This window comes from Hermetia illucens, chromosome 6, assembly GCF_905115235.1.
Source record: "Hermetia illucens chromosome 6, iHerIll2.2.curated.20191125, whole genome shotgun sequence".
Classification (NCBI taxonomy): Eukaryota; Metazoa; Arthropoda; class Insecta; order Diptera; family Stratiomyidae; genus Hermetia; species Hermetia illucens.
This window is the reverse complement of record NC_051854.1, coordinates 51,856,255-51,883,395: the sequence shown is the minus strand read 5'-3', so window position 1 is coordinate 51,883,395 and position 27,141 is coordinate 51,856,255. Positions and strand designations below refer to the sequence as shown.

Below are 27,141 nucleotides of genomic sequence, written 5' to 3'. Positions count from 1 at the left end.
TCAAGACTTTGGACGTCAATATCACTTGAAACTGGATATTTTTACATAAGATATGCATATATTACGTACTACGTACTAATGGTATACATGTGCGCTCAAATGTCTTCGGTTTCCCGACTTATTTTTACTATGATACTCACTATAACTTTGTATCCTGATAATTATATAATAATAATCGTTGGCGCAACAATCCATATTAGATCAGGGCCTTGAAGTGTGTTAGAGCACTTCATTAAAGACCGAAACGGTACACTACAGTACACTGTAGGAGGCAATGTGGTCAGCATTGCGCTCGCCCGAGATTATTACCCTGATTTGACTCAGGTACTCATTCACAGCTGAGTCGACTGGTATCCGACGTCAAATCAAGATACAAATCCCACTGCTAGCAGTTAAGTCCTTGAGCGTTTTATGCGAGCACCTGTCTTGCGACTAAATCCCACGGTCTTCTTAAGACACGGATTGATTTTGTGACCACAATCAGAGCCCCACTGAGACAAGCAACAACGGTACCAGTCTATACCAAGTGCATGGGTTAGCATTCATTCTGGTGGATGCAAGATATACCTAAATCTCTACCGAACTAAGGAGTACGGCACCCGTGTTGAAACGCAACACCACGTCGAGGCCCGAAGGTTACTTTTCGCTGGAGCATAACCACAACCCCCATGAAACTTACACTAGGGGAACTACCGCAAATAACCGAGCTGTACTCACATACAACGGAAGTTCACCCAAAGTATGAGAGTCCAGGAGCCATCCCGGTTTCCATGATACCACTATACCCCTGGTAAGGTTTCGTGGCCAATTACCACTTCAGATGAGTCCCCGTGCAGGCTCGGGTGTGATCGCCCTAATTAAACCAAAGTGAGTACAGCGTCTCCCGGTGCCACCACTATGGAGATTCTCCTCGGCCACTTGGTTTTGGTTCGGCCGACAGGGTTGCCGCCCGTCTTCCTCACCGCCACCTCTGAGCACCCCCAGCGGTGAGATTTGAACCGCGACCTTCCGGTACGATAGCCTTGTGCTCTAACTACTCAGCTATCCTGATAATTACAAACTAAAATGCCGGTTGTCAATTTCTCCAGGAGTCATTATTTAAAAACTGGTCTCTTATTTTTTGCTGATCTTTTTGATTTTTTATTCCTTTCAGCGGCCAGCAAGTTTTGGACTGGAGTGTCGGTTAGAAGTTCGGCTTTTCTTCATCTTTTTCCACGATTAGACTCTTTCTTGGCCCTCCTTTCGGTAATAGATATAGTATACCACCTGAAGCTATAGAATGTGCAGACGTTGAAGGTACCACAGGAAGGGGAACATTTACTGATATCAGAGGGGAATTCAGAATCATCGAATATGTCTGAGTTGAAGGAAAGTGATAAAATTACAACCCCGTTCTCTTTGAGCAAATCAAGAGCCTCAGTAGACAAGTTGGAGTTGTGATTATCAAGGAGAAGAAGAACTTGTCTCTCTTTTGAACATCTCGTAAAATTAATGAAATGTTTTACAAACTTTATCAGGTTAGTCTCCATCATCCAACCTGATTTGTTAGCATGTCTTTGGAGAAAGTGTTCCTTCAGCTTATTTCGTGGAAAAACAAAGAAAGGGGGAATCATAGAACCTCCAGCTGAAACGCATGCTGCGAGTGTCACCAGACATCCTCTTTGAGCTGAGGTTATACGTCCTATTTGTTTGAATCTTTTTAATGCGACCACTCTGTCTGGTTTTTGTACTGTTGTGATTCCTGTCTCGTCAACGTTGTATATATCTTGGGGCTCAAATTTAACAATTGCCTCTGGGCGAGTTCGTAAGTTTGCTCTCTTCTTTGCCAAACACAAAACCTTATTAAAATCGGTTTACTGTTTGTCTGTCTGCCTGTTTGTCCGTCACACGCATTTTTCTCGGAGACGGTTATAGCGATTGACAAATTTAGAAGAAAGGTGGGAACTGTGAACGCTCACACATACAGTGAGTATCGGATACCAGTCGACTCAGTTGTGAATGAGTACCTGAGTCAAATCAGGGTAATAATCTCGGGCGAGCGCAATGCTGACAACATTGCCTCCTAGTGTACTGTTACGGTCTTGAATGAAGTGCTCTAACAGACTTCAAGGCCCTGATCCAACATGGATTGTTGCGCCAACGATTATTTCCGAGTTATCACAATCTCGGCAGCTGCCGGATTTTACCTAATACTAGCACTAAGTGCCAAGCATTTAGGCTCGGACGATCCTACCTACTTAAAAACTAAAGGGGCACTGGTGGTGGTGGCCGGTGGTAGGTCAGTGGGAGAATCCGTCGAGTACTCCCCGCAACATCGAGTACGTATGCAGAGTGGTGTACTTCTGCATGGTTTGAACCAGACTGTGCGAAAGTCTCAGGACATCAAGGGAAGCCGTGAGGGATTTAGGTACAATACCTGTAGCTGACAATATTATGGGAACAACAACCACCCGCTCGAGACGCCAAATTTCTTTGATTTCCCGAGCCAATGGCTCATAGTTCACCTTCTTCTCCACGTATTTCCGTTCAATGTTGCTATTATGGGGGATAGCAACATCAATAATATACGCGGAGCGACCTGTCTTGTCAACTAATAGTACGTCAGGCTTGTTGTGTGCGGTATGGCGATCAGTCAGAACTTGCCGGTCCCAATACATGCTGTAAGCAGAACTATCAAGTACTGCTTGCGGCTCGTATCGGTAAACCGGACATGTCCCCGTGATCAGCCCATGCTTGTATGCAAGGTTTTGATGGATAACCTTACATACAGCATTATGCCTGGTGATGTACTGCACCGGTGCCATAACAGTACAGCCAGAAATGAGATGGTCCAACGTCTCTAACGCCGAACCACACATTCTGCACTGGTCGTTCTCCACCCGTTCTTTCATGATGAGCTTTTTATAAGCTCGGGTGGCGACCACACCATCCTGAATGGCACACATGAACCCCTCCGTCTCAGCAAAGAGCTCCCCAGCACACAGCCATCTGTTCGACAGATGCAAATCGACAAATGGCTGCCAAAGACAATTCACGTGTTTACCGTGCATTGCCTTCGACTTCCATTCCTCGATCCGCTCTTGGTCCGACTTCACCCCACTCAGAGGATTGAAAGATCGATCCTTCAAGTTAAGTGGAGTCAGTCCACAGTCTGCCTTACAGACAGCCGCATGCAAGGGACTCGACTGCTCTTTGCTGTAAAAATAAGCGCGCAGCGAGTCGACTTGGCGATGATGTTGTGCCGCCACGTCAACCACGCCCCTACCTCCGATGTCACGAGGCAGGTTCATCCGCTCCACGGCAGACTTTGGGTGATGCATTCGGAATTTGGACATAGTTGTCCGTATCCGCCGCTGGACGTTTTCCAGGTCGGTCTTCGTCCACGGCAATATTCCGAATGCATAAGCCAGTGAAGGGATAGCGAACACATTCAACGCGCTTATTTTATTCTTCCCCGAGAGATGCGATTTCAGCACCAGCTTTACACGTCGCAGGAATTCGGACAGCAGATCTTCTTTCAGATCACCAACTCGAGCATGGGTTCCTTGCAGAATTCCTAGGTACTTGTAGAAGTCTGTCTCGGTCATAGCTTCGATGTGGAGGTCACCAATGCTATGTCCGGCATGTGGCTCGTGATGACCTTTGCGGATGGCTTGGATTCGACATTTGTCTAATCCAAACTCCATCCGAATATCACGGCTGAACATGTCTATTATTCGCAACAGACTTCTAAGATGGTCGTCAGTACCAGCATACAGCTTGATGTCATCTAAGTACATCAAGTGTGTCAGTTCGCACTTAGTACGTAGGCCATACTTTATTGCAAAACCATGCCCTCTAGCATCATTCAGTAGCCATGAAAGGTGGTTCAGTGCCATACAAAACCAAAGAGGACTCAATGAATCCCCCTGGAAGATGCCCCTCCGTATACGGATGGGCTCTGAGGTATTAGCACCCTCAGATGTACGGACTGATAAGGTGGTATGCCACCCTTCCATGACTGTCGCCAAAAACTTTATTAGTTTCGGATCAATGCGATACAGATTTAGGATGTCGATTAGCCAGGTATGCGGAACGCTATCAAAAGCCTTGGCATAATCGATATAGCAACTGAAGAGGTTTCTTTGGCCTCTAGTTGCTTGTCCTACAACTACCGAGTCGATAATGAGTTGCTCTTTGCAACCCCTTGACCCAACTTGGCAGCCCTTCTGCTCCTCGGACAGAATGTTGTTGGTCTCGAGGTGCGCATTGATCCTTCCACTAATAATGGACGTGATGAATTTGTAGAGGGTTGGTAAGCAAGTGATCGGTCTTGTGTCTGCGGGGTCCTGCACCGTGTCCTTCTTAGGGATAAGGTAGGTAATCCCCGCAGTGAGGAAAGGTGGAAATTCCTCCGGCCGACTCATGACCTCATTTATACTGCGTACCAACCGACTGTGTACGTTGGTAAATTTCTTATACCAGAAATTCTGCACCCGATCCAGACCTGGTCCCCTCCAGTTCTTCGAGCTGTTTATGGTTCGTCGAACTTCCTCTTCGGTAACATCCGCGAAATTCATGCCAGGTGTATTGACATGGCGGGTGCCTTCGGCGGTGATCCACTCAGCATGCTCAGCATGCTGGGAGATCTGAAAAAGCTTCGCTGGTTCCTCGCGTATGTTGCATTCTGGACACGTCTGGAATAACTTTCGCCATACCGCCGTAACCGACTGCATATGACAGAAAGTTTCTGTTTTAGTGTGTCCAGAATTTCAACAACGGGTGTCTCACAGGGGATGGCATAGTTCCGGTAAACCCTCTGCACTTTGTTTCTCACCCGTCGGCTGGCATTGCCAGTGCTGATCTGAATCAGTCTAGCAATGTCCTGCCTTAGTGAGTCCCGCCGACGTTCCAGACGAATTTTCCATGGTGGATCTCTTTTGTCACTCAAACCAATAACACGAAAGCGAATCTTCTGACCGTGCAATCTGATAGCCGCAACTGCACCACAATACACAAGTGATTGTAGTTGCAGCAACGACATATCAGCACACAGTCGAGACGCAATCTCATCATTGATTTGAGATAGAATTCCCGGAGTTGCTGGAGATGCATAGAGCCTGGGAATACCTGGTCTATGCAAAGGATCCATATCCGAGAATTCTATACACGCTCTTTGGAATTCGTCCCGAACTTCAGCGGAAACCTCAGCTGGACGGTGGAGAAGAGTGCTTCGGCGAGTACTGAACCTGTTGCCTGCAGTGCGGCGTGGTGTTGTTGATGCCGCTGCCTCTGCCCCCATCGACTCTCGGTCACCAGTTTCCCCGATGACTTAAAGTCGAACACGTTCCCTGATGGTGGCCGGGATTGTGTCGCTGCGAGTAATAAAGCGGTACTGGTCTGCGACTCGCTGCACAGTCACGTGCGCGAATTGCGGGAAACGCTCGACGAATCTCTGGTGCAACAAGGGGCGGTAAGATGTTGTACCCGCCCCCGCCGTTATTTCGTAGTAGGAGCGGATGATGAAGAGGTTCATTTCTTCAGTCCATTTCATCCGCTTCCTACGCGAACCTGCTGAAGTGGTCGCCACAGGTTGTGGCGAAACAGCTGCAGCAGGCGGAGCTGTGCTCCTGGTCGTCGTGGCGCCTAGACGTCGAACCGCCCCACGACTAGCGGTTTCGACGCCGTGCTGTCCATTACGAGAGCCCGACCCAGTCACCAAGTCAGACGACTCCCGCCGGTTATCCGTACCGGACCTTAAATTTCTCCTTCTTCTCATTTGTGTCGCCGCACACCAGTGCTCTGCATCATATACACGCATTAAGCCCAGAGTAGATGCGCAAAATTGTACACGCACCAGTGAGTGAAGAACGTCGAACATGTGCAATGCTCTTCTTCCTCTCCTCTCTTCCTTCATATAAATTCAAGCAAAGCGATTAAAAGTGATTAAATTATTCTTATTTATTTTTTCCACTTTCCTTTTATTAACCTTCAATTTTAGCATTTTTTTATTTTGTTTTTGTTGTAATTATTGAACTCGCGGTTTTTGACTGCAGGATTCGCTCTTCCTTCGCGTCTTAAAACGGGAGAGAATCTACCAAGTGGTCCTCCAGGTTGGGGGTTGGGTAGGGCTGACAACCCTGCACGGAAAGCAACATGTTACGAAGCCACAACAGGAGCCTCAGAATGGATGGATGTTACAACAACAAACTCGTCAACGAGAACGGAATAACGATGCGTTAGACAGGGACCGGTTTCCTGGAGAACAGTCGCTACACCATATATTCTAGTGGCTATCCAGTAAACCGTGTGCTCGGAGTAGGTTTCATAGTCAGCCAAAATATGAAACCTGCTGTTATCGGCTTTGAAAACATAAGTGAACGACTATGAACTCTGCTGGCGAGATCAGACTAAATATGATATCAAAATCATACTAGGGGATTTTAACAGCTAAATAGGGACGGACACGGGGTCCGTCAGGCGATATGTTGGCTCCCATAGCTTACAACAAAAAAAAATGATAACAGACTGCGGATTATTCAATTGTTGGAAGTACCTGGTTTGCGCGGAAAGCGGTTCACAAACAAACATGGGCCCCTCCAGATGGGACCACTTTCAACCAAATTGACCACGTGTTGATCGAATGCCGTCACCCCTCAGACTTGATGAATGTCAGAGCATATGGGGGGGGGGGCAATATAGATTCGGATCACTATCTCGTTAGCATGGTGCTCCGAGTTCGAATAAAAATACCACCCAGAATCTCCTCTGACAATTAGGTAACAATTAACACTGAAGCCATCCACAACGCAGCCCTCCGGAACACCTATAAGACAATCTTCACAATCACCTGAAGAACGTTATCATAAATACGGCCACAAACATATTTGGCCCCAGCCGCAAAAAAGAGTCGGAATGGCTGGTTTGACGAAGAATGTAAGCTAGCAACGGAACGAAAGAATGCTGCATACCGAGTAATGTTCCATTCTCAAAGAACGCGGGCACGCGCGGAGGCTTAACACGAACTCCGGCGAGCGGAGAAGCGACTTGACAGATGGAAAAAAGAAGCCTGGGAGAACCAACAGGTCTGTGAACACGAAAAGTACAGGAAGCAACCGCACCAGGCGCAGAAAGCGGAAGTTTTACCAACAAGTCAGCAAAATGAAGCCTTACACACCTCGATGCTCATCATGCTGAGACAAAGAGGGAAATCTGATTTCCGACAGAATGGGCATATTGGAGCGATGGGTTGAGTACTTTGATGAACTACTGAATAACCAAAACATCGCCGAGTTGAACGTTCCGTCAACTGAAGACGACGGATAATTGTTTTCTTTTTTTTTTTTTTTTCTTGGGAGTAGGGTAGGTGAATGCGTTTACGCACAGAGTGTTGGACTCCCGCAACAGCACGCTGGCGGACTACCAACTAAACACCTCCCTGTCATCAGAGAACTAGCCTGGAATCGTTTGACACATTACTTCGGGCTAGCCCTCCCGCTCTCCCGGCTTTGGGAGCCTTCAAGTCAGGGAATTCTCTTCACCAACGGGAGGGGAGGGGAGGAAGGGAGTTGTTAGTTCAGGGAACCCCTTACCATCCGATCCCTCTGTCGGTCGAGTTCAATCTTCTTCGTAGTAAGAAGAGCCCGAACATAATGCGCGATACGATTCCAGCTGCCAGCGCTCTTCAGCATCTCTCGCACAATGTTATCTGGAGAGAGCTCCCCTGTGTCTGCATAAAGCTGCTGGCGGAGGCCATCCCACCTCTCGCAAGAGAAAAAGGTGTGTTCAGCGTCATTCGCCACTCTATTGCAGAACACACAATCAGGAGATCGCGCCTTCCCAACCCTGTGCAGGTAAGACTGAAAACCACCATGCCCACTTAGAAGTTGGGTAAGGAAGTAATCAATCTCACCGTGCGTTCTGTTCAACCACGGATCTAATTTGTCGATGAGCCGCGCAGTCCACCTGCCCCTTGGCTAATTTTGCCAAGAAAGTTGCCACTCGTTAAGGGTGCGTTGACGTTCTTCACGGGCAACCACTTCTCTTAAGTTTTCGCTCTTACGGCGGTAGATAGCTTTGCGCTCCTTGGCAAGGAGGGCTACGGGGATCACTCCCGCAATCACCATCACAGCCGGTTCGGAGACGGTGCGATAAGCAGACGCCACTCGCAAAGCTCCCCGCCTCTGCACTTGAGCGAGGCGTTTACGATGCACCTCCTTGTCAAGGGCATCAGCCCATTCCTCCGCACCATAGAGAAGGACGGACTGCGTTGCTCCCATGAGGAGACGTCTCCTAGTTGATATAGGGCCGCCGACATTCGCCATTAGCCGACTCAAGGCCGCGACTCCTGCTGCAGCACTGTCCGCTGCTGCTTTGATTTGCTCCAAGAAGCTCATCTTCGAGTCGATCGATATGGGACGCAAGGTCGGGATTCTCCTTCTGGTGAGGATGACTACTTCGGTTTTTTCCAGCGCAAGGTTGAAACCGCGAGCAGTCATCCATCCGGTTACCCGTCGCATCAATATGCCAAGTCTGCTTTGCGCCTGTTCAACAGTGCTTCCGGCAACCAGTGCCGCAACGTCGTCTGCATAACCGACCAGGCGCGACTCTTCAGGCATATCGAGTCTCAGCAGACTATCGTAAGAAGCGTTCCAGAGGTCCGGCCCTAGGATGGATCCCTGCGCTACTCCCGACGTGATTTCCATCCTCCTCTGGCCCTCTAGCGTCTCATAGAACAGGGAGCGGGCTTTCAGATAATCCCTCAATATCCGCAAGAGATAGCTTGACACGTGAAAGGAGTTCTCTAGTGTGCCCAGCATATCTGTCCATCTTACGGAATTGAAGGCATTTCTGACATCAAGCGTTATGAGGAGCACTATCCGTCGAGATCGGCGGCCGTGTGCCCCGGCTCCGTGTCTCCTTTACCCTTACTGATCAACGCAAGTCTGGCCACTTTCCAGCGACAAGGAAAAATGCCCTCCTTCAAGCACGCGTTGAACGCTTCGAGCAGCAATTCTGGCCGTTGGCGGAACACCAGTTTGTAAACTTCCGCCGAGATGCCATCAGGACCTGCTGCCTTCCTGTTTTTCATAGTGAGAACCGCTTCTTCGAGTTCTCCCATTGTGAAAAGGGGGCAATCCACGACGCTTTCCGTGCTGTTTACATCAACCCGTACAGGGTGTCTGGGGAACAATGCCCGCACAATGCGGTCCATCTGGTCGGTGCTCAATATGCAGGGCTTTCGCAGAGCCCTGATTTTCCGAGTGACAAGCTTATAGCCAAGTCCCCACGGGTCATCATTCACCTCATTAACAAGATTTTGCCAGCCGCGAGCTTTGCTTTTATTTATAGCGCTGCGGAGTCTCCTTTTTGCTGATCTATATTGTGCCTTTATGGCATATGCCTCCTCGTTGGCGTACAAACGTTGTGCCAAACGGCGGAGCTTATGACACTCCTTCCGTAGGTCGGCAATTTCCGCCGTCCACCAGTACATAGAAGGCTTGTCGCGCCTGGGGCCTCTCCGTGACATGGAGGCCTCACACGCCGTCGTTATCAGGTTCATCATTGAATTTACGACCGTGTCAGCTGCGACACCACCACCCCCCGGAGTGCCCCCTAGCGCGGCCCTACCTGCTCCAAGAGCTTCGACGAACCTTCCGATGTTCACCTTCGCGACATTCCACACGCAGGGGGAACGTCGTGTTGGTGCTCGCCGGCAAGTAGCGTCAAACACTTCGAACGCAATGTACTGATGATCACTTGCAGAGAATTCTTCTAGGACTCGCCACCCGTCCACCGATGATGACAGAGATTCCGACGCAAAAGTGATGTCGGGAATGCTTCCTTCACAACCTGGGCGCCGAAACGTTGGCGTGGATCCGGTGTTTAAAATTACGAGCCCGGTTCTCGCCGCCATTTCCAGAATCCGTTTCCCTCTGGAGTCTGATTGAGGCATGCCCCATTCAAGAGCCCTGGCATTAAAATCACCGCCAACCAGGATTCGTCCCTCCGTGCTCGAAACGGCGTCCTCCAGAGCATCAAGCCGGCGCCGAAAGTCCGGAATCGCCTCATTCGGCGTCAGGTAAACGCTAAAAAACGTTATCCCTAAGCACCGGATCCAGACAAATCCGTCCCCCCGGCCTTCGGCAAGAACACGAAGTCGAACGTCGTCCCGAACCCAGATGGCAGCGGTGCCCGATAGGTCGAGATACCATGAGGACGGGTCCTTGTTTCGGTATTGCTCGCTAATCAGCACTAGATCAGCATTTACTTCCGCAGCGAACTGTGCTAGCAACTGGTGAGCGGTTGCACTCCGGTGCATGTTAATTTGCAAAATACGGATCATGGCGTTCGCACCCTAGCCCTATCCAATTCCGCCCTGAAGATTGGACACCGTCCCGAGCCCGCAGTGTGTGCGACGCTTTCGCCAGACGCGCCACGATCCCTGCAGAGAACACAACTCTCGCTTTCCTTGGCCGCATCTCCGGCATGCTGTCCTCCTGTCCGGACCCTTGCAAGCTGCTGACGTGTGTCCATAGTCCAGACACCTGTAGCACTTGGTGGGGACTATCCGCATTCGTACCCTGCATACTACCCATCCGATTTTGATTCTCCCGCTGTTAAGGAGTTTCCTCGCATATTGCTCGGGGACATCCACCACGGCAAGTTTTTGGCCTCGAGCATTTACAGAGGTAATACCTACCCGGGCATTGGTTACCTCTGGACATTGACGCTTTAGCGCCTCCTCTACTTCGACCTTTTCTGTGAGGCAGTCAAGATCCCGGACGGACAATTGTTGCCACCACCAAATATAGAAGGAACAGTTCGTGCAATTCCTCGGCTTAAAAATCATAAGTCGCCAGCAGCCGAGGGAATTACAGCCGAATTGCTTAAATATGGAGGCAACCAATTACACCAAGTGGTTCATCAACTTGTGCTCAAGGTGTGGGACAGTGAATCAATGCCTGACGACTGGCGAAGAGGCATTATCTGTCTCATACATAAAAAGGGAGATATCACACAGTGCAGCAATTATAGAGGTATCACGTTACTGATTACCATCTATAAGATATTCGCCGCTATCTTGCTAGGCCGGATAACCCCATATGTCTAAAACATCATTGGCCCATACCAAAGAGGCTTCACTCCAGGCAAATCAGCAACAGATCAGATTTTCTCTCTGCGGCAAGCGATGGAAAAACTGTTGGAATATAGACAACAGTTGCACCATCTACTCATCGACTTTAAAACCGCCTATGATAGCACAGCCAGGGTAAAACTGTACACGGCCATGAGAGAATTCGGTATCCCGACGAAACTAATAAGACTGACTTGGCTGACCCTGACGAATGTGCGAGGCCAGGTAAAAGCAGCAGGATCACTCTCAAGACCATTCGACATCAACAACGGTGCACGACAAGGGGATGTCCTATCATGCGTCCTCTTTAACATGGCCCTCGAGAAAGTGATCCGTGATGCTGAGGTAAATGCAAGAGGTACGATCCTCTTTAAGTCCACCCAACTACTGGCCTATGCTGACGATATCGACATCATGGGAAGAACCACCCGAGACGTACAAACTGCCTTCATCCAAATCGAGCAGCCGGTAGAAAAAGAAGACGCCTGAGATGGAGCAATGGCGTAAGTCAGGACGCCAGGCAGCTTTTAGGGATATGAAATTGGTGGACCTCGGCGCAAAACTGGGATGTCAGGAGTTTCTTATTAAGGCAGGCCTAGATCGGATACCGGTTGTTGCGCCGTTGTTGATGATTCGCTCTCCTCTAACGCCCACAAAACGTACACTAAAAGGCTCTTCCATTATTATGGCCTAAGGATATCAAGGAAAGGCCCAACCCCAAACCTGAGACAGGAGAGATAACTGCTAAGGTTGTGATTAGTCCTGGATCTTCCTTCTCCATTTTTTTCCCATTTCCAGCTGCGCGTCCACGTAAGTTTCGACATAGCGTGATATCCCTTTTTGTATTTCAGGTTCTGGTGCGATCCCAAGCATCGGATTGATTGACACGGGAATGTGAAAGGGACGGAATTGTACAAAAACTAAATCATTACCTCTGATTCTAATGAAAGGTAGAAGAAGATGAGTGCCAATAAAAAGGTTACCAGGCGGACCAGTCATTTACATTAATGAACAGAGCGTTAAAAATTTCGAACATGCAAGTATGACCCTTGCTTTTGGTAGAGGCATAGGCCTTGATGTTCCACAACCCGTAAACAGTGCACATAATCAAAAAGTTCAAGCTGTTCCCTTCAAATATTTACTCTCTCATTTCAGCTATAAGAGTAGTTATCAAAAATTGCTGTAGCCGTCGAGAGGTTCAATTTTTGTTAACTCTACTTTAAAGCAGCTCGTCCAGTTAATCTCGCAACACGAGTTAAGAGCGCGTTAGATGCTACTGAGCAGATTGGATAGGTGCTGGTAGTATCACACTCAGTAAAGAGTAACGACTTAATTGCAGGGGAATCCACTAACTAACAAGATCAATGAGTGACACATCTTAAGGTTACCTTGTGAACGGAAGAGATTAAGGAGAGTGGCAATATCCCGGGGAAGTTACGAGGATGAGAGACCATAATAAAAGGTTGACAAGGATGACGTAGGAACGTAGGGGCGATCGTCCACTTCAAAGCTTTCGACAGATAACGATTTAGTCTGAAGATCAATTCGATCCATCTGTTTTTTACTGGTCCTTCTTCATTGGGTTAACCACTTTTACCTACGATGGTTTGAAAAAAAAAGCTAAGGTACTTTGTGTAGCAACTGTGCAATTCGGAACTTTTTATTTTGTTCGGTTCTGGTTTCTGAAGGTGTGAGATACAGTTGCCTATCAATGAAAGTGTCACGCCACTTTTACGGATTTAGTGATGATCTCCAGTTCTGTGAAGTGGACTGATGAAGTTGTACCCTCGGGGCGAAGTTTTGTTTTTACGCTCCCATATGCCAATTGTTGCTTAAATTTACTTTTTTTTATCTGGCAATTTACGTATTTCAATCAAAATACCATTGAATTCCACCTAGATTCCAGGGCAGTAGTTACCCACAGCAGTTTAGATATTGCTGGAAATTTATTGCGGGTGTCCAGTAGTTTTCCGAGTTTTTCTTTTCAATAATTCATTTGTTAATTTTGACACAATTTATATATATAAATATTTGCTGGAATTCAGGTATAATTCCATGAAAATATTTGTACTCAAGTAGGAGTGTGCGCGGATTAACACCGTCTAAACTACCCCTACAGTTGGAGGACTTTATCGCGAAATATTCTAATTACAATTATTCCTGGACTCATAAATATCTTTTTCTGAGTGGTTTCTCGTCTGCTAATTTTATTTACGTAGAAGACAAACAATTGTCTATAGTTTTCTATCCTTTTCAGTTTACTTTTCCGACCATTCGTTTATGTAGTAACCGCAGTTATGGCTGTATACATATTAACATGTTTACCTGGAATCGCATTTTTACAGATTGTGAGAGTATCTCCGGAAAGTGATACCTGTTTTATCTGCAGGGGATATGACAGTTTTATTGGTGTATCACTAGTAGACGTATACAATAGAAATTTGAAGGAAAAGACCTGAAGTCGTGTTTTAGGGGGTTCTAAAATAAAACCGGTCATATTTATTTATTTGGTACCTTCATATCCATTAATGGATACTTAATGGAAAAATATTAATTGGAAATGACTTTCTTTACACATGCTTAAGAAAATATAAGACCGCTTTTGCCTGATTGACCATTTAACGGCTATTCAGTTCAAACTATTGTTTTTCGCTATACCCAAACCTAGGAAAGGAATATTACTGAGAATGGAGAATACGAACTTCCCTATTCTATCTTCCTCCCAAGCGCTTCGTAATACTCACACTAAGAATTTACCGATTTACACTGTCTTTTCTTTTAATGGACGTAAACAGGTTGCAAGAATAACTCCCTCCTTTTTTCAAGAACTTTTTGATAGTCACATACATGGTAACATATATTTAAGGATGCACCGACTGTTACCGCGATTAGTTTTTGAGCGTTCTTGGGAATATCTGGTACAGGTTGCTCCTATGTTCCGGGCAGGAAAGTTTTGTTTGTGGCGTTCTTGAACTTCACCATTGAATTCCTTGAATTCATTTGCACGATATACATAGCTCCAGAAGTTCGTGATGTAGTTGTTTACGTTGTGAATGTGCATTGTGGATGTTATTGATGTGGATGGATACATAAGAGAGGTTGAAGTGAAAATTATTATTGCGTCAATCTTAACTACAGGACTAGATACCATAGAGGTGAGTAGAAATCCGAAGTTTGTTTTCATCAGATTATTTCAGTCAAGGTCACTATTGCTGCGGCACCTGTAATCACACAAAGGACTTGATCAGTGAGTTGTTAGTGAACACTTATAAATGTAGCTTAGTCTTTCTGCCCTTTCGCGTGCTGGGTGTGTAGGTCGTGACCTCAGAATTGATTTCTGGCTACACTCTCCACATATCCTAACTAACCTTAGAGCTTTGATTGAACGATAATACTCATATTCAAATTTTTACTTATCTAAAATAGCTCACCAGGCCTGCCACCTTCCGTCCTTTTCTCGATAGTGGTACTCCAAATAGGTTTTTTCTACAGTTTTGCTCAGCCAAAACAATGGTTTTATCACTACATCACTATTCAAAGGCATATCACAAGTCGCCATGAGGTCGAGCTCCAGTTCTTGTAACGGACCTGAGACAATCCATTCAAGCTCAGTGTTTTGGAAGGGTACCTATGACTTTCATACCTTCTAGTAAAAGTTTGGGTCAAATATTCGCGTCAAACAAGACTGGAACATGAATGGCGTCAATGTGTATTATTGTTATTATTATTCTGTTAAGGGAAAGTCGCACCGCGTCCTTGAAGAACTATTCTGCTCCTTTTACTGGTTATAGTGTACCTATTGATCATAGTATCTCAAGTAGGCCTATAACCGTCAGGAACTTTAGTATGTTCGCTACTTCCAGATCTTTCAACTTTGCATCTGGTATTAAGTGTTCTCCCAGATGCCTCAACCTACTTTGCACAAGTGCCGGACACTGTCCTAGGACGTGTATAGAGGTTTCGTCATCCTCCTCACAAAACTTGCAGGCAGTGTCCGTAGATATCCCTAGCTTCCCTAGGTGATAGTTCAGCCGACAATGACCAGTGAGGATTCCCACTATGATTCGGAGGTTATTTTTGGTGAGGTTTACGCAATCCTTTGTGCGTATGGGTTCGTATCCCCCAATAAGCACCCTGGACTGCTCTATCCTTGGTATGCCCGCCCAGTATAGCTCCCTCAACCGTTCCTCTTCATTTCATAGATTCATAGCCAAGAAACCGTTTCCGATTTCACAGAAGGGTTCTGACCCGTACAAAGACGTCCCTGCTCCCTTCTTGGCTTGTTCGTCCTAAGTGCCTAAGTGCCTTGATCGCTGCTTGGCTATCGGTGAGAATAGCTGTGTTCTGCCTCCTGTAGTTCCTTTGCAGATTAAAGCAGGCACATTTGTCTATGGCGTATATTTTCGCCTGGAATATGTCATTAGCTCAAAGTACATTTTCCTTCGACCAATGATACCGGCACCCGCCCCTCTCTGCTGTGAGGGATCCGTCAGTGTACCAAGTAATCAGTTGCTGGTTTAAGCCGTATGTCGTAGCCACGCTCTCCCAGTTTGCCTTGTTAATCCAACGTGTTTCAAACTTCTTATCGAAGTAAACCCTCGTTGTCATGTTATCGCTTGGTATCAGTGATTCGGGATATCGCCTAGAAAGAATATCAATTTTCCTTCGATTTAGGCAGCTCCCCACCTCACTGATACTACCGGCCATCCTGAATATTGCCCTTCTTGCCTACATCTGTATGTGCAGACGGAGAGGGTTTAATCCCAGAAGGACCACCAGGGATGCCGTTGGGCATGTCCTTATTGCCCCACTGATACACACGCAAGCCAGCCTTTGAAGCTTATGTAATTCCCTGGCTTGTGTGCTGAGTTCGGTACTTTCTGCCCAGAATACCGCTCCATAGCTAATCATTGGCCTTACTATTGCACTATATATACAAAGTAGTATCTTCGGGCTGCAACCCCATTTTTTTCCTGCTATGGATTTACAAGTCATCAGAGCCCTCGTGGCTTTTCGGCAAGTGTTTCCCACATGTGTCTTCCATAGGTCTAGCGTAATTCCAAAATATTTGACCTGTGTTTCTCGTTTCACCTCCATATCGTGTAATGTTATGGCTCTCAGGTGTTCAAGCTTACGCCTCCTAGTGAATGGCACTATGGTGGTTTTGACTTGGTTGATCCGCAGTCCCACCTTCCTGCACCAGGCACTAGTAACCCTTAGTCCAATTTGGATTCTATCACATAGGGTATCTTCATATTTGCCCCTACAGATTAAAACAGTGTCGTCCGCGTAACCCTGGACTTGTATTCCAGTATTTGTTAACACGTCCAGGAGTTCATCCACTATCATACTCCACATCAGCGGGTCAATGTGTAAAACAAAACCTTATTAAAATGGGTTCAATATCTGTCTGTTTTTTTCTTGGTTTTATGGATAGAGGTGGAAATCTTACAAAGCCACTGCCGCGTCAGGTTGCAGCAGTGTGTGGGACTCTCATCCACTAAAACTATCGTCAATTTTCCCTTCTTCCTTCCCGTGGCACCGCCGCAAAGCCTTACTTCGCGGGGCGGACTACGCATTATGTGAAAAAACCTTCCCTTCTTCGCGTCCTCCTTGCGCGCTCCGCTTTTCCAAGTTCCTCCTGTATACTTTTGATTGCGGAGTTTAACATACACCAGTTTCTCTCCGACTTCAGCATTTCCCCGACTATGTTCTGCGGGCTTATGTTGAGAGAGAGAGAGTTTTTCAGGCTCCTCCTCTTTGAGCAAAATCCTGGACAGTGGAACATAACATGCTCCGGGTCCTCAGGTGTGCAACCACATTCAGGACAAAAAGGAGAATCATCTAGCCTGAATTGGTGCAAATAAATCCTGTAATCCTGTGTGCCGCCGTTCGTTCGTTCTCTTTTTCTCGTATATGCAGGGTTCCTCACTTACCAGAATATCCATCGTTATCATTCCAGCAATAACACGCGCTGCGTCGCTTCATACGGTTCTGAAGGCTACTACACACCCTTAGCGCCACTAAACAATAAGTCATGTTTACTCTCCGCCGTCTACTTTCACACGCTAGTGGTTCCTCCCAAACTGATGCCGCATATAATAGTGTTGAACGAACAACTCCGGCCACAAATATCTGGGACTGTATCTTGGACCTCCAATATTGGGCATCATACGCGCTAATGATACGCTGGTATCTGCCACTTTCTCACAGGAATAGTCCAGTTATCCTTTGAAATTGATTTTAGCGTCAATCATCATTCCCAGGTATATGATAACCGGCTTCGAAGTGATGATGTGACCACCAACGCGAATATTAACGGTAATTCTCTTCCTACGGTTGGTAATTAAGATCGCCTCTGTCTTTTGTTCCGCAAGGTCAAGCTGAACCATCTCCAGCAACGCTTTTATGGCGCTAATGGCTTCGTTAACATGCACTTCAATATTATTTTGCGCCGACAACTACGGCTAGATCATCAACGAAACCGATTATCATACCCTCCTTTGGCACGGGAAGGACAAGGACCCCATTGTGCATCACGTCTCACAGGAGAAGACCCAACACTGAGCCCAGTAGTACTCCTGCGGTGCTTGGATTCCTCATCCGTATCGTACCAAAGTGTCCTCTTTGAAAGGTAACTTTTGAGGAGCTTAGTCAGATAATTAGGGACACCTGTTTTAGGCAGTGAGCTGTCTACCAAATCCTAGTTAGCGGAATTGAACGCATTTTCGACGTCCAACATCACCGCGGCACAGCATTTATTAGACGACATCGCGTCTTGAGTCAGCTTCAAAACAACGTCTACGGCGTCGATTGCTGAGTGGGCTTGTATAAATTCAAATTGTCGCTCCGATAGTCCATCCTTATATCCAATGATAGGGAGCAGTCTAGATGACCCTTTCGAGCATCTTTCCTACCGTGTTGATGAGGCAAATCGGGCGGTATGATGATGGATGCCCTGCGTGCTTATCCGACTTCGGAAGCGGAACTAATTTTTTGCCTTTTCCACTGATCGGAGAAAACTCATTCTACCATGCATGATTCAAATACTTTGACAAACCTAGCCGGGTTTGCTCTTAACAGCGATTTTAAGAGCTCTATTGGGAACAACATCCAGACCGGGAGCTTAATTATCATCAATTCTCAGGCAAATTTGCGTAAGTTCCTCCTTTGTTACCGCAGGTATGGTGTAGACGTCCTGCGTTTTTTGCGCTCCCCTTTATCCGGGTGGAAGAGCGCCACCACGAGATCGAGTTAAAGATGCGAGCGAGGCACTTCTAGTATTCTTTTTCTTCATAACCACCCTGTACGCTGTTCCCTTCGGACTTTGGTCTGCCTCTACGCAGCGGTCCTTGAAGCATTCTCGCTTGCTAGTTCGTATAGCCTGCTTAAGCCTATCTCGAAGGTTCACATATACTTGCCGTTTCTAGTCGAAGTCTGATCTTCCTCCAGATCGTTGGCAGATACTTTTAGCTCGAAGACATGCAGCCCGCAACTCCGAGATCTCTTCATTCCACTAATAGTTTGGCCGCCTTTTTGCGAGGACTCGCCCCCTTGGCATAGCAGTGTCGCATGCTCTCGTTGTGCGCCCCATCATCTGCTTAACTTTTCTGAAACCGCACCACCGGGATTGGGGCATCTCTATGAATGCATTCTCTTCAAACCTTTTTATGGATCAGCCCCGGTTTCCTGCTCCGCGGGAACACACTTGGCTGCATGGCCCATATTCGATCAGGACGAAAATTAACTGGTGGTCGCTATGAGTATAACGCTCACTGACAAGCATGCTATACTTCCTGCCAATATGGTACTCACATAGGTCAGATCGACTATTGTGCTCGACTCTGTCCCACGGAAAATGAACACATTTTCGCATTTGCAAGCACCAAGTCCAGTTCCTCGCCTCGAGCAAGATACAGCCCCTGTTGTTTGTAGTATGACTACGCCAATCCACGGCCCACGCGTTGAAATTATCCGCTATCATTTAGGGGTTTCGACTTCTTGCATCCGAGACTGGCATACCTAGCATCCCTGAACATATGATCTTTTCCCCCATATTCTCTGCATCTTTTTGACCTATCACAACCACCGGTGCGTTTCATCGCTATATGGCCAAATTCAAAGCATCTAAAGCAACGCTTGAGGGACACCTGCTTCATGAGTCGGCAAATGACCCAACATATGTTTACTTTACCAGACGCCAGCAGTTTAACCGCTTCTTCAGCTAGTAAGCTTATAGCTGCTGTTTAGGTACCTCCGTATGCCTTCCTCACTCTTCTGATTGCGGAATCTTGCAAACCAAGCCGTTCCAAAAGCGCAAAAGTGGATTATAGTAGATCTGGCAACTCAGCACAGATCTCTCTGTCTGTAAAGCGCACTTTCCTGAAAACGGCCATACCGAATTTGGTGAAAAGGTAGGAACTGTGAATGCCCAGACATGCAGTGGGTGTCATCTTGCTACGTTGATATTAAGGGGGGGGGGGGGGCGGGGTGGTTCCTCATACATGCAAAAAGGAGGTGTAAAACTTTTTCACCGAATATGAGTGCATGCGGGGTATCAGACGAAAGGTCTTGATTAGCACTTTTCGATGCCGTCTTAGTTTTGACATTTGTTGGACAGCCGAGAGTGCCAGGCGTCAAAACTGATGATTTCTTTAACGGACCCGTTCTCAGAAACTACCGAAAAATAGAAAAAAAATCATGAAGCTGCCTCTATACGGTGCCCAGATCACAAAAACTCTCCATGTTGATATGTGCTCAAATTAAATTAATAATCGAATATTACTATCCCTCCCTCCTTTTTTTCCTACTTGTAGCAATATAGATTCCACAATGAATCATGTTATCCCCAAATTGATCAAAATCATACTATTACTAACAAAGTTACAGTAGCTCAAAATTGTCTTTACGGCAACCCAAAATACTAAATATCAATGTTACACTAAAGCAAGCAGTCTGGCATGCTAAATACATATACTCACAGAAGAAATAAACAAAATATCTCATACCTGGAGCGCGAGCTTCCGGTTTCGCGACTTGTTTACTGTAGAAAGGTGGAAAGGTTCAAAATCTATTAATGGCTCCTGCCATGCATTCATATGAGGCTCCTACTCACTAAAACCCACTTATTTCTCTTTTCACTCTACCCACGGAACTACTATAAAGTATTGCATCGCGGGGCTGGATCAGTTTTGAACTACGGCTCATTATGGTTCTCGACTTTACTTGTATTCGTCGCAATTCTTCCTGCCTAAGCTTTCAGTTTCTTTACAACTTGATTCCTCAGAGTCTGCGAACAACTTTCGACTAAGCAGCCTCACCTCTTTCGTGTTGAAAGCCCTCAAGCGCGACCTGGACATCCACTAGACGACGATTATGGGGAGAATGCCTTCCTCTAAATTTCAGTAAAATTGGTTCTTTCCTCCAATGTAACCAGTGTAATCGCGTATTCAAAGCTAAATTGGAGATTGAACATAAAACTGAGGGCTTAGAAGGCCTCTATAGTTTTCTATGTCTGTAAGAGAACCTTTTTACAGAAATAGGGTCTTCGGTCGAGGATGGTTCTGTGAATGTACACAGCTGGTGTGCGTCTCATTCTAACGTATGGCTCTATTGTATTGTTGCAGGTTTTGAGCAAAAAGTAAAATAAAACACAGCTTAATAGGATTCAATGAATCACATGCGCAAGTAGTACAGAGGCTCTGCAGTCCTGCCCGACAGATGCTCTCAATGTCATCTGCTCCCCTAGACCCCCATATTACCCCCCATATACGTTGTAGTGTACAGTGCCGTCAAACTACTTGAGTCTGAATGATGGATAGTAAACCCTTAAGGCCATAGTAACATTCTAGACGAGGTATCTCGAGAAATCTGGGCATTCCCTACGGATCACGCGACACACAAACTGAACCTCACGAGAAACTTTCCTGTGGATATTCAACCAGGACAGGGTGAAAGACCGACGACATGTTGCAAGGCTATGACACAGTATTCTTTGCCGACGGTTCAAAGAAACTTTGTGGAGTCGTTGAGGGGTTTTTCTCGAATACACACAGTTTATCTAAGTCTTGTGGTCTCCCAGGTCTTGCCAGTGTATTCCAAGTGGAAGTATTGGTGTTCCTGTAAGCCTGTCGATGGCTGGGACATGATTCTATCCCCAAGCGTAACATAGCTATCCTGACCGACAGCTAAGCGGGCATTTAGGCCTTGTACTCAGCGACAACATCCTCCAGGCTTGTGGGGCATTGCAAATACGAGCTGAACAGTCCGGCCGGCACGCTCAAGGTCACCCTCCTCTGTGTTCCCGGCAATAGGAATGTAGAGGGGAATGAGCGGACTTGCGGATTGGCTAGGTGGGGCTCTGCTCTTGGCAGTCCTTCGGTGGGTGCAGTCTCTGTCCCGCCGACGACCGTCAAGGGCGGAATCTCGCTGTACTACTTAGGCTCACAACCTGGAAGATTTGCCCCGCTTATAATAAAACCCCATCACAAGAGTTCCTGTGCCAGAATCAAGAATACGGCGGTCTGCACGGGGCACTGGTCAATAGGGACCAGACTCTCTATACCCTACAATGTTTTTTTGAACTAAATGTATTGACAATAGTTGGTTACTTACACTTAGTTTCTTGCATTACATAAATCTATTTATCCTGAGGACCCGTAAGAACTTTCGTATCTTCTAACTTTCCCGATTTGACTAGGCGCTGAATATTCGCTTGCGCACTGCTTAGCATTTGTCGTTTTCCAAATCTGACACTATTTAATCCGATATGATTGAGTAAATTTCTTGATATAAGTTTGCCAGGACATGCTGAAACTACGCGGAATAGCTAATAATGCTTGGTATATCTAATGTAATACTTGTCGAAACTTGGGGGAAGGATTGGAGGATTGTATTAAATTCGGCTCCACTATTGTCCCTTGTGGAGTTATCTACCATAGTGGCCAAGTTTCTTACTCACGTTACGTTAACTTGCCCACTCCCGAAGTTCGCCGGTACCAAATTTCGGAAGCTCTGCTCAGTAAAAAATGTATTTACCTTCATGTCCAGGGCTTCTACACGCATGCCTTATCTACAGTGTTCTGGAAAAAGGTTGAAAATTGCACTAAGAAATTTGGTGCAATCTTCACTATTCTCAACGAAGTTATTTTATGAAAAAATTTTGATTTTATCACTGCAGCATTTTTCGACAAATAAAGATTTACTCATGCATATGAAGAACGCTATGAAAAAAACGCACTAACAGTGGCCGAGTTAGAGATAAGCATTAAAGCGTAAGAAGAGTCATTAAACTTTGCCTGCATAAACTTCTACTTTCCACGTACATGAAGGAAACATTGCATCTATAGAATCTTAACACACAGCTACCCTGTGCGTCATTCCTCTCCCTTCGATGAAGATTTATATCCAAATGGGACTTGTCTGCACTCTGGCAATCAAAAAATCATGCGCCCTTGATGGGAATCATAATCACAACAATGTTATCACCACAATCCCATGTATGCTAGCAAATAGAGACACCACATCTCTGTGTGAAGTAATGCAATTAAAGGAAGCTTCTATGCAATCAAAGCGATCAACGCAAGACGCTTCACGCTTAAGACATCTTCCCCATCCAATATTCTTAAATTGATCGATAAAAATAAATTAATCAATTGATCAGCGTCTAACATTCCGAATAAGCTCCTATTGTCACTCTGAATGAGATGTTCAAATAGTGACCATGTAGTGAAATTAGTTCGGCTCATCTGCTCGGCTTATTTCATAAAACCGCAAAGTTCGGAGTCCTCTCTCCCGCATCAAAGACAACTGGAGTGAAAGTTCTGTTCTTATCAAGTGAAATTTCTCCTCAGTTTCAGAACCCAAAGTGCCTGGCTCTCGCAAAAATGGACTTCGACAAGGTGCTCGAGAAGTGCGGAAACTTCAACCGATTTCAACTGATTTTGTTGGGCTACTTCGCGTTCATCAACCTCATGGTGTCTATGCATTATTTCTCGCAAACAATCATAAGTTTCGTCCCGGAGCATTGGTGAGTATCATCTTAGAGCTACTTCTAGGGTGCAGATTCTTGTTTGTTGATTGGCGGGTGCATTAATCTGAATTAATATCTAACACAGGTGCTACCACGAGAAGCTCGAAAACATGACGTTCGAGCAAATACGTGAAGTTTACTCACAAATCAAGAACCCTTCCTGCACAAAGCTGACGGATATAGTCGATGGGAAGGGTATCCCCAGTAAAAATGGCTGTGATAAATGGATTTATAATCTGGAGTTTGGCTACCGAAGTATGACTGCAGAGGTAAGTTTCTATTTGTTTCTCTTATTTGTTTAGGTGCTCTATTGAAAGATTTGAAAGTTTCTGGAAAGTAGGGCTACACTCGGTAATCTACACCCTCCTCTTCCTTCTTTTATGTCTTTAGTTTGTCAGACGATTCCTTTTAGTATGATACTGACATTTAGTCTTAAAATCCAATTAATTTGAACAAAAGTGATAATTTTGACCTATTACAACTCTGTTAGTAATAGTGCGATTTCCACCAAACTTGATAGTATTATGCTCTTCATTACTGCAACTTGATGGCTTTAGGACGCAGTCAATTTCCAAAAAAAACATATTTATAATAAATATGTTAATATACTATTGTTAACTTGGAAAGTATTTTCAGACTTAGACGCCATGTTTATGGTCCACCATATTTTTTTCCAACATTTTGGTTGGATAGTTTCTGAGAACGAGTCCTTGAAATAACTGACCCATTTCGGATCCCTGCACTCATTCCCTTTGTAACTAGTATCGAGATCTTTTATATGATACCCTACACGACTATACTGGGTACAAAAATATTTAACACACCTCCTATGCATGTATGGGCCTCGCCTCCCCCCTTACACTCAACCGGGAACTACTTACGATTGGGATCTTTTTATGTTTCATGTGGCATCCTTTCGCAAGAGTACCACAGAGATACCGAACTGACCGAGAAAGCGTTAAATTTGCTGACAATTCCCTATGGGAAAAGTTAGTGTGGAATTCTCTCGCATTTGAGGACCATCTTTATCTGTATCGAGTTAGTCTTTAGGGCAATTTTTAAAGTTTGAATGTAAATAAATTATATATCGTTGGAGTTTTTTCGCGAGACCCCCACTGAAAAGCAAATTGCCAGAAATGAATCGAAACCTTGTTTTTAGGAAATTAAATTGAGAGATGTTCAGTAGAACTATTCGGGTTGACTATGGCCAACTAAAAGGGCTAAGCTATTCCAAAAACGACTGTCTGCTAGGTAGTTTCGGGGTGGTATCTTTTGTTGTTTGATCCAGTTCCCCTCATGTCATTCTTGTAAATTTCCATGGTCGTACCTGATGCTGAAACATGAAGCTGCGGAAAATCGCTAGAATCTACTAAAAAACTCACGCGAAGCAAAATTTGGAAAATAAAATTATACCAGCTCGACCAGCTCCACGACGGAACTTCTCCTTCTGACCATTGTAAATTGGAGATCTTTCCCTAGTGACTGAAATCCTCGATTAGATGCGAGGTTGTTTTTAAAGTTTTGTGTAAATTTACTGCACACCAAAACAGGATCATACTAAGATGGGTAGTCTAACATGCTCAATGCATATATGTTACTAGTTGAACTCTGCAGACGTTGGGGTATATTTGCAAAAACTTTGGATTTTCTTCGTGTACTGGAAGAAATGAATCAGATAATACACTTACCCTTGCACTTCGCCCCCACGTACTCGAGGAAGGCCATCAGGTCCGAGTCTGCAATGGGACTCACTTGAAGTGCCTGTTATTACGAAGCTTATCGGAGGTTATGTGGTACCATCGGAATCGGGATGGCCGTCTCAAGCATATGTCCTAGAATAATTTGTGGGAAATGTGCTCCCGGCTCGATTATTTGCAGTTGGCCCCCTCAGTTTCAGAGAGGTTGTGCTCATATGCCGAGCAGAGCCCCTTGTGGGCTCTAGTGTGCAACTTGGCCGCCGTAGTCATTGCGGCAGAGGTATTAGATAGGGCTCTCATGGATTCAGTATAAACCAGTACCTCTGTGCCGATCTCGGCGGGACTCTGATTGTGGTCCCTAAATCAATCTATGTCTGCAGAGGACCGTGAGATTATACTTACACGACATTTACGGCATTTACGTTTAACACCTCGGACCTTCATGTCTTTGCAACTCGAGCGTGGGTGGGGAATTACCATATTTTCCAATATGCGTCCCTCCAAAGGCTGCTATTTGAAAGCTTATATTGCATTTCCAAATATGCTGCAAATAGTGTTTGGATTCCTGAGCCAACACAGCAGCTCCATTACCAAACGCTATCTCCACCTCCACGTGGTGATCGCTGGGAGTTCTTTTTTATGAAAAACTGCAGACGGAGTACGATGAAGGCGAGTCCCCCGCGCCTAATAACGGGACAAATTGTACCAAGTGGTTCTCGAGGCTGAGTATTGGGTAGGGCTGATAACCCTACATGGAAAACACAAGTTATGAAGCCACGGAAGAAGCCTTGGACAGGATGGATTTCAAAACGACGAACCCGGCAACGACAACGGAATAAGGATTTACGCATTCTCTCATGGAATGTGCGCTCCCTGTACAGAGCGAATGCTGCTGAGCAGCTAGCCGATACCCTGTCTCAATATAAGGCTGATGTAACAGCACTGTAAGAGATACGATGGACAGGGACCGGTTTCCTGGAAAAGAGCCGTTACACCATATATTAGCCGCTATCCAGTAAATCATGTGCTCGGAGTAGGTTTCTTTGTAAGCTAAAAAATTAAACCTGCTGTTATCGGCTTTGAAAATATAAGCGAAATGTTATGCACTCTGCGCATATTTCGAAATACAAGCTCCATTGACGTTCACGCCCCTACCGAGGAGACTGCAAAGTCGGAGAAGGACACCTTCTACGAGGCAGTTGAGCGGACCCTCGAAGCCTATCCCAAATATGCTATCAAAATCATACATGGAGGTTTCGACAGTCAAGAACGGACGGAGCCCGTATTCAGGCGATACGTCGGCTCCCAAAGCTTGCATAAGGATACCAATGAAACGGACTGCGGATTATTCAGTAAACAGTATCGGACGATATGGCTGCTGAAAGTACCTTGTTTGCGCGGAAAGCGGTCCAAAAACATATGTGGGCCTCTTCAGACGGGATCACTTTCAACCAAATTGACCAGGTGTGGATTGAACGCCACTACCTCACTCGGTGGCATAGTGCTCCGGGCTTGAATTACATCACCGCCTATAATCCCTTCGGACAATCAGGTGAGAGTGAATATTGAAGTCATCCACAAAAAAGTCCTCCCTAACAACTATAGAGGGGAAATGGATGCCACAATAACCGCAACTAACAGATGTCCTGGAGATGAAACATCAACAAATGATCACGAACATACTTGGCCCCAGCCGCAAGAAAAGTCAGAACGGCTCCTTTGACGATCAATGTAAGCTAGCAACGGAACGGAAGAATGCTGTATACCGAGTAAGGTTACATTCACAGAAAACGCGGGCATACGCAAAGACTTATCACGAACTCCGTCGAGCGGAAAAGTGACTTCACAGACGGAAAAAAGAAGACCGGAAGAACCAACCAGGCGCGCAAATTTTACCAAGAAGTCAGCAAGATCAAGCTTTGTACAACTTGATGCTCATCCTGCCGAGACAAAGAGGGAAATCTGATTTCCGACAGAATGGGCATATAGAGCATATTTGTAAAAAAGCATCCACCACGAGTATGTCTCTCGCAAGGATGATGTCGAACGTAGGAGGACCGCGGCATACTTGCAGGCTGCTCATACCCAGGGTGGTGAGTTTTATCATGCTGTATGCAGTCCCAGTTTGGGGAAAAGCACTGCAGGTTTTAGGCAATACACATAAACTGAGTACGGTTTACAGAAGAACAGCCTTAACGGTATGTTCTGCCTTCAGGATATACCTGTACAGGTTTAAATTGGACACCTCACCTTATTGTCCAAACTGCGACGGGGTTCCAGAGGTCCGTGGAAAAAAG

General features: G+C 45.9%; 1 protein-coding gene across 1 annotated transcript in view; it reads left to right on the top strand.

Annotated features, from left to right (window-relative positions):
• The first annotated feature begins 13,999 nt into the window (after positions 1-13,999).
• The window catches only part of LOC119660220 (organic cation transporter protein-like), a 35,088-nt gene continuing 21,946 nt past the window's right edge, over positions 14,000-27,141 (top strand). Inside the window, exons 1-3 of the mRNA XM_038068658.1 lie at positions 14,000-14,271; positions 22,969-23,144; positions 23,233-23,416. Coding sequence (XP_037924586.1) covers positions 14,170-14,271; positions 22,969-23,144; positions 23,233-23,416 — 462 coding nt within the window. The 5' untranslated portion in view covers positions 14,000-14,169. The remainder of the gene's footprint in view (positions 14,272-22,968; positions 23,145-23,232; positions 23,417-27,141) is intronic.